The 8,543-nt window shown below is 34.6% G+C and overlaps 1 protein-coding gene across 5 annotated transcripts; it reads left to right on the forward strand.

The window, feature by feature from the left end:
* Positions 1 to 1,312: 1,312 nt before the first annotated feature.
* Positions 1,313 to 7,635, forward strand: LOC136229584 (uncharacterized). 5 transcript variants are annotated; one of them, XR_010689170.1, is made up of 6 exons: positions 1,313 to 1,660; positions 1,932 to 2,496; positions 3,170 to 3,373; positions 3,481 to 3,587; positions 3,690 to 4,469; positions 6,636 to 7,634. XR_010689170.1 is itself a non-coding variant. In XM_066018464.1 (4 exons), the coding sequence occupies exons 2-4, from the start codon at positions 2,201 to 2,203 to the stop codon at positions 3,488 to 3,490; spliced, it is 510 nt and encodes a 169-aa protein (XP_065874536.1). In that variant the 5' UTR covers positions 1,313 to 1,660; positions 1,932 to 2,200; the 3' UTR covers positions 3,491 to 6,606. The 5 variants fall into 5 exon arrangements, 1 of the variants encoding a protein (XP_065874536.1); XR_010689171.1 differs by having other exon boundaries at positions 3,800 to 4,469; XR_010689172.1 differs by having other exon boundaries at positions 4,106 to 4,469; positions 6,636 to 7,631.
* The last annotated feature ends 908 nt before the right edge of the window (positions 7,636 to 8,543 follow it).

The following is an 8,543-nucleotide window of genomic DNA, read 5'->3' on the forward strand; positions in this document are numbered from 1 at the left end:
CACAAGCCAATAAGTTGCACAAACTCAAAATCACAAGCCAATAAGTTGCACAAAATGCACAAGCCAATAAGTTGCACAAACTCAAAATCACAAGCCAATAAGTTGCACAAAAATCACAATCCAATATGTTGCACAGAATCAAAATCACAAGACAATAAGTTGGACACAATTACAAATTTGCATTACAATCCAACTTCATTTTTCACACAAGCATTTACTCAAACAGGTAAATGGCATTACAAATTTTGATTACAATCCAACTACACAGTGTAGTATTCCTACCACTAAGGCAACTCAAATCTACCATCTACCTTACTATCATGTTCTAAGCTGGCAATCATCCTCACAATCAATCCAACTATCAATACAATCCCAATAACATTTAATTTCTTCTTTAAACACCCATTTTCTGATTTCAATCTTTTGTTTTCTTCGTTCTTCTGCACAAGTTCCTTTCTCAGTCTTCCATTTTCTTCCTTCTCCTGCAAGAGTTCCATCTCTACCTTTTTCTTACCCTCAGAAATAGACTGTACCTCCATCTCGAGTTCATCCAAGCGAGCACGATAAACTTCTAACTGATCAGGATCAATCCACTCAAAATAACGACAAGCAGTTCGATCAAGATATTTCGCACAACCAACGAACCTCCTTCCATTGTTTACCTTTGTTGATGCTCGACGGATTGGAGCTCTAAACCCACAGAAGCAGTATGATTCATGCCACTGGTCCAATGAAATTTGAGAAGATCCTGAATTCGATGAACTCATCTCTTCAAGCTTTTAGGGTTCACTCAATTCTACACGAATTAGGCGAAATTGGAATGCGAAATCTTGGGGTTTACCTTCGAAACATCAAGAGAAACACGAACATGTTAATTGCGCAACATGATTTGAAGGAATTTTGAATTTAGGTTTTCGAACGAACGAAGAAAGTGAGAAGAAACAGACAATTGGGGAAGAAGAACGAGTTCTGGAGCTTATATAGGTCTCCCAATATTTTCAGAAAAATATACCCTTTGCCACGTCACTGACTTAAACGACGTTTTCTCCTTTCTGCGTTCTTTGTAACGGCGCAAACCACATGCCTTTTTTTTTTGTAAAACCAAACCATAAGGGTTTTTTTGGAACAACATCAAACCACAGGGTTTTTTTTTTTGGAATTTACCCTTTATATTATTAAGTTAATGGAATGATACGTGGTATTTTATAAAAAAAAAAAAAAAAAAAATAAAAAAAAAAAAAAAAAATATTATATTTGATGGGTTGAATAGGCTAATAATAAGGTGGGTGGGCATAGTGAAAGAAGGAGAAGTTATTAAGCCTAAATTTTTTGATTAAGAGCGTTGCTTGAATGCAAAGCAAAGCCCCCTCAAACACTCTCCACCGTATAGTAAATTTAATAAAAAATGGTTTGGAATTGAAAATTGTTATTCTTATTTACGCTCGTGACCGGTGTTAAAATCAGTTCTCCTTGCCATAATTCTCTGGTTTGGGGAAGAATAAAATGGACATATCGTCGTTGGAGGAAATGGCGAAACTAATAAAAGGGTTTGTTGATAATATTGATTCTGGCATCTGCCTATCAATCTTCCGGTCTTTTAGCCCACTGGAATTCTCACAATATCAAGAAAGCCTTCCAGTGGGCTTCCTTCTTTGAAAATGTAAGTGAATTTTATCCATTCCTTTTCCAATCTGCTGATTAGTTTCTTTTGTCGAATCTGTTGTTATAGATATCTCAAATAGTTGTTGAAACGCTTGATTGAGATGTTAATCTGAATACGATTCCTAAATTGGTTGTGTGTTTTGACTTGTTGCTGGAAATTAAGATTTCAATGTAAAATTTTTGCATATTTTTCACTAAAGTTCTCAATGGTTTAGTTATATTGCTGATTTCTTCTACTATTTCCATTTTTATCTGGTGGATAATTCTAGGAACTTGGAAAGCTGGACAGTTTAGATGTTTACAAGGACTCAGTTGGGGAACTTGATGCTGCTATATATGAAATGACTTGCAATCCTTCGTTCGTTTCCTAGGGTGGGGAGTTGCATTCTGGTTTCGCTTGCTAGAACATTTCTTCCATACTTTACCATTGAGGGATTCACATCTCGGGGTTTTCCTGGCTGCAATTATTGAGATTGATCTGAAAAACTGTCGGGGATCAGAGCATGACTACCTTGCTATCTATCTCAATAAATTAACGATGCGGAATGCACCATTCTACTTAGGTCCAGAAAAGAGGGGTCTCAAAAAGGATTCAGTAATCTCATCCAATGATGGTGCTCTAACTACGGAGACAGGGAAATGTCCTGATGATGATCTGACAAAGTTCACTCTTCAAGAGATGTTGAAGAGGCAACCTGCTGTTTCAGGCATATTGACAATTAGGACAGGCTTGAATATCCTCTCTAATGCCTTCAGACGCAGCAGCTGCACATATTTTCAATGTAGCTTATCTGAAGAAGAATTGAAGCCTGAAAGAGCTCCAGTATCAGCAGGGTACACATTATACTTTCTCTATAATATAAAAAAAAGCAACATGCTTTTTGCTTGTTAGTTACCAGAGTTGATGCTTGAAATGTTGAATGCCTTCTCCACAGGTTATTATAGTTTGTCTTTTTTTTTTTTTTTTTTTTTTTTTTTTTTTTCTTCCCGATGACATAGATTTGCCTGATTTTAAGTTCACCTATAAATGCTGAAAATATTATGAGAACTTTTGATGAGACTCTATGTACATTAGATAGTTAGCAATGTTTAGATTGGAATGGTTGTCCCTGTAAAGTCTGTTATCAGCGGTCAGCAAGTCATCAACTTTCCAAAACGTCACCATCTGTATAGGCATTCATAGGTTGAATGATTATATTTGGATGTCATCCTGCTATTGGCAGAATAAAATGTCTAATAAAAGAATCACATGAATCCTGCAAAAGAGATTATTCTGTAGTTGGCACTTAATTTCCAAAGAAAGGTGAATTTCAGTACACATTTTATTTTAGTTACATGATTACCTGGGTGGATACAATACAACCAGTGCTGAATAAGAGTAAAAACAAGACCTGGTAGTTTTTTTTTTCTGAAATTTTGCTTCTTAGCTTTGGCAACAAGATTGCTATGTGCAGCTCTTTATAGGACATTAAGGAGAAAAATGAACGTGAGTTGCCTTTGGATGCAGGGCGGTCGATCAATTGGCCAATTTCATCACTTGGAACCCTTGGAAATCATTCAACATTTCATATTTTCTTCATACAAGAACTGCTAGATTGGTATCCGGTGCCAGCATGATATTTTTTCTACTCCTAAGTTTTGCTGGGTGCAAGTTTTTGAACGGCTCAATACTTCAGCAAAGTGCAGGGAAAATAATTTGCATGAAACAATGGTAAGTGAGTCTGCTACTGCAATTACATGCAGAAATTTAGTCTTAAAATTCTATTGAATTCAAGAAGGCTTCTTTACCCATATTAAATATTAAATACTTCATGTCAGTTTCGTATGATCCCTTCACCATCTCAAAGCTTTATCTTGAAGTATGCAACTTGCTCTCAGGAAGACCTCCAAGATTTCATTCCAAAGACGATTCATCATATGCAAAGGTACGCTCAACTGTACTGAATGAGGTTGACATTGTATCATTAAATATATGCATATTTGACATTTCAGGAATCTCATCTCTAAAATCCTTCCTTCATGGTTAGTTTCATACGAAGTACATGTTGGCTCTAAAGTACTTCTTCGGAATTGAGGTGTAAGGAATAAGAAAGGAATCTTCCTGTCTCAAAGAACATATGTTCTTGATTTTTGTTAGGAAAATCTGGAGCTAAGTCGTCTAGTGCGCCTATGATTTCAAATTTGCATCTCACATCGGAAGGAGAGTTATTTGAAGATCCTGGTGTAGATATAAGCATTGACTAGACCTGATATAGCCTATATTATTAGTGTCGTTAGCCAGTTTATGTCTTCCCCCACCATTGATCACGGGACTGCGCTTGAACAGATCTTATGTTAATTAAAAGGGACTCCTGGTCAAAGAATACTTTACAAGAATCATGATTATAACAGATTGAATGTTTTTCTGATTCATTCAATGAGATTGAATGTTTATCCGATGCAGAGTTGTCAGGAAACAAGGATGATAGTTAAGCAGTTGTGTCTTTGTTGGAGGAAATTTAGTTTCTTGGAAGAGCAAGAGAAACTCGTTTAATCTCGCTCACTCTCGCTTCAGTGCAGAATCTAAGCATGGACCAGTGTCTCAATCAATTTGTGAAATTATGTGGATTCGTCATCTCTTGTCTGAACTTGGATCCGAAATCACTACTCCAGCAAAGTTATGCTGTGATAATTAAGCAGCTCTTCATATTGCTTCCAACCCTGTGTTCCATGAACGTACGGAGCATATTGAAGTAGGCTGTCATTTTGTTTGTGAGAAGTCAAAAGAGAACATCATTTCAACTGCCTACATCGGAACCAATGAGCAGGTTAGAGATATATTCACTGAAGTCTTAAATGAGGTTCGGGTTAACTATATTTGTAACAAGATGGGCATGATAAATATTTATGCTCCAGCTTTATGGGGAGTGTTATGTTATAGTGCGAATACATTAGTCAATATTCAATTGCTAGGTGTGAATAGATTAGTATAGTAACAGTCAATAGTCAATAGCTAGCTTAAATTTAAATTTAGGAATTAGTTTAAATTACTTTGCTAGTTTAGCTTCTCACTCATGTATAAATACATGTAAAATTTGTAATACAATTTATTGAGATTTCTACATTCTCTAATTCTTTGTGTCACATAGTATCAGAGCTGCCTTAATTTTGCGCTTCTGTCTGTTTTTGCAAGTGTGTGAACTTTCTTTATGGACCTAGGATTCCATCTGATTCTCTAATCACTTATCTCCGACCACCAGTTACTCTGACCGCTCATTCTAGTAGACTGCCCTTGCTCCGTCCATCCTTCTCCTGTTGTCCGGTTGGATTGGCACCGGAAAAGAGGATCTAAGCAAGGGCAGCCTACTGAAAGGGGCGGTGAGAGTAACTGGTGGTTGGAGATAGGTGGTTAGAAAAACAGATGGAACCCTAGGTCCTCAAAGAACGCCACAGGCAAACAGACAAAAGCAAAAAACTAAAAGTCTCTATACAAGGGAAGCACTGATACCATGTGACACAAATATTAAGAGAATGTGGAATTCTCAATGAATTGTATTAGAGAATATTTATGAATTTATGAATGAGTAAGAAGCTAAACTAGGAAATTAATTTAAACTAATTCCTAAATATAAGCTAGCTATTAACTATTACAGTTATTATACTGATGTGTTCACACCTAGCTATTAACTATTGAATGTATTCACACTATAACATAATAAGATTTAATTTTTTTTTTATTATGAATTATAATTATGCAAGTTGTTAGTTAATTTGGAATAATTAGATATGACTTAGTATTTAACTATTTGTTACATTTTGAAAATGTTAATGGTTGTTATTTATGATTTTGTATATTATTTTTTTAGTGTGCCTTGTGTTGTTCAGATGCGAGCGTTATTCATTTCATGTGTTCGAAATTTGTAATTTTAGCAGTTCAAAAGCAGTTTTATTTGTACCTGTAAGGTGGCTATAGAGAAATTGTAACCGTGAAAAATACAATTTCAGATACAGATGAAATAAGTAACATCTTTTACCTGAATTAGATATTAGTAACAACTAATTACTTTGGCAAGAAGAGACTTGATGTGAAAAAAACAAATGATTAGGGATTTGATGGGTTGAAATGAAAGATGAGGATTAACTATCAAAATTAGAATGAACAGGGCTCAGGTTTAAAGTTGATCCTGTTTACTCCTCACAAGTTTTACCTAAGTTGTATCTTGTGATTTTTTTTTCCGATAAAAAGGCTCAGAAGACTCCTTTTTCTTAAAAAATAAATAAATAAAGAAGAAGCATATATGTAATGCTTTATAGCTGTTTTCTTGTCTTGAAATAAAAAAGGAAATGATATGTTTGCAGTTATAACAGATTAGACATCACAAACAATTTCATTTTCTTATTCTTGTATTTTAGGATTAGAAATTTGCAGTCTACTAACAAGCATCCAAGCAACCACATGATTGATATCTCTATAGGCCAAGTTGCACGGCACAGAAACGGATACTGAAAATGTTATTTCGAAAACATAACCTTCAAACAGAAACTATATGGACATAGACACCAAACACCGAAACACTACTAAATAGGAGTCCGTGTGTGTTCGTGTCATGCGACATAATTTACAGGTACCTATTAATTTCAATCCAGCAATTAAATTGGTTTCAAATAGTGAGCCATGATTTAATAGGTCTAATATAGATTGAAAATTGATCCCAAGTGCGAGTCAGCCATGAATTCGAAAGGCCATAAAGTTGTTAGGAGTGTAATTACATCAGATCTCTCTCAATTGTTAGGCACTAGATGATAAGATTTTACGTTAAGAGTAAATCTTATCTTACTTTTTCTTGGCAGATGCTTCAACCAAGACTAAAATAGAAGCAAAAACAAAAAGAGAAAGATAAAGTAATAAAGTTGAATGCTTATTTATTTCATGATAATGTTTATTTGGCCTCCATTAGTGGAAGAGTGACATTGATAGTGCTTTTTTCTGGTAGGTACTGATACTCGAAATCTCAACTTGCAATTTCATTTTCCTATATCTTGTGATACAAGCTCTCCTTTAACCACAACACAGTACCAGAATCAAACAAAGATGAAAACTTTTAGCATTCAGAGTTCAAAGAAAAACCAGTTCCTAAAGTCAGGAAAGAGAACTTCAAGCATTGAATCTTCAATTACACTTGGTAATGCGAAAAATAGAGTGTCCTTTCGTTCTTGCTGCGGATCACATATCTTGAGGCAGCTGCTACGGAAGTTCAGGAAACAGTGTAGACAATCTTTAGGATGGCAGAAAAGCAGTGTAAAGTACAGCTATGATATCTACAACTATTCTCTTAATTTTGATGATGGCTTACACCATGTGCATCTCCCTCCAAAGAGTTCTCTCTGCAAGGTAAGACAATGAAATCAACGTGCTAGATCAATCTCTATTATTTAATGATATTTTCAAGGATGCGGACTAGATGTTCAATTCATGGTGAATTACAACAATTGCATAAAGGATATTATTTGGCTACTGTGATATATTCGGAGTGGGCAACACTTAATAAATGTTTTTCATATCTGACAAATGCAAAAATGATCAAGTTCAAACAAGTGTAAGAGGTTGCAAGAAAGGATGTCGAATGAACATTTGATGTGTTTCAATCTCGATGGCAGTAATACGGGGTCCAACACGTTTTTGGCATATGTATGTATGCATTATATTGCATAATATAATTGTTGAAGATGAATTTGCCCTAAATAATTGGAATGATGATGAAGGGGAGCCTCCTGTTATGGTTAATCAAGGCAACTAGACTACCAATCGGATGACGGATTTCATAGAATCGTTTTTTTAGTCATCACGACTGTCATGTACTTCCTATAAATATTCAGAATATTTTATTTGAAGCTCGCAACAGGGCTTTTCTTAGCCATCTAATTTTATGCTATTTTTTTTTTATATATAACAATTTGTTGATTTATAAATAAAATTATCTATATATATAAAATTGAAAGATTGGAACAGTATCAATTTCAAATTTATTCCAAAATTTGACAATCTTACCCTTTTGAAGTCTTTCCCATCTCATCCTTAAGGCAGATTACAATTTTGCCCCTCCAAATCACTTGAAAACCTCAGCTGCCTAGAAGTAAAACGGCGTCGTTCTCCACCTTCTACACTTTCCTCCTCTATGCGAATGTCAGACTGTCCCATGCCATTTCTTTCTTTCCTCCACATTTCTTTTGGGTTTGTTTATTTTGTTTTACTCTTTATTTTCTTTTGGCTATCCCTGCCACAGAATGTTTAATTTTTTTTAAATTCTTTCAACACACTTCTCAACGCACTAAATCTTTAATTTTTCTTTGTCTCTCAAAATGGAAGAAATAAATTGAGTTTTTCAAAGGACAAAAACATCTATAAAAATAATAGATTCAAAAGAGATACTGTATTAAAATAGATCTATGGTTTTTAGAAAAATATCAATTTAGGTTTCACGTATAAAATATTATTAATATAGACCTATGATTTTTGAAAAAATATCAATTTAGGCTCCATGTACAAAATATTATTAACATATGATTAACGTTTTAAAAAATGGTTCCAATTTAGACCTTGCTAATGGAACGAGACACGTCATTGATAATATTCCATTAAGTTCGGTCAATTATGCGTGGAAGAATAAATCAGAACTTAATGAAGTAATAGGAACGACGTGTCCAATCTGTTATCAAAGCTTAAATTGATATCTTTTTTAACATTAAGCCTATATTAGTGTTATTTTGTACATGTAGCCTAAATTAATACTTTTCCAAAAACAATAGACCCGTTTTGGCACCTTATCCAAAAAAAAAAATCTATTCGAATTAGCGTGTGTTCAGGGACAGGGTCAAGGGAGTTTTGGAGGCTTTGGCACCCA

This window comes from Euphorbia lathyris, chromosome 5 (assembly GCF_963576675.1).
Source record: "Euphorbia lathyris chromosome 5, ddEupLath1.1, whole genome shotgun sequence".
Lineage (NCBI taxonomy): Eukaryota > Viridiplantae > Streptophyta > Magnoliopsida > Malpighiales > Euphorbiaceae > Euphorbia > Euphorbia lathyris.

Coding starts and splice junctions, on each gene's coding strand:
- LOC136229584 (XM_066018464.1), top strand. CDS start 2,201: ATGCGGAATGCACCATTCTACTTAGGTCCAGAAAAGAGGGGTCTCAAA. Junction 2,497..3,169: donor AGAGCTCCAGTATCAGCAGG/GTACACATTATA, acceptor CTTTGGATGCAG/GGCGGTCGATCAATTGGCCA.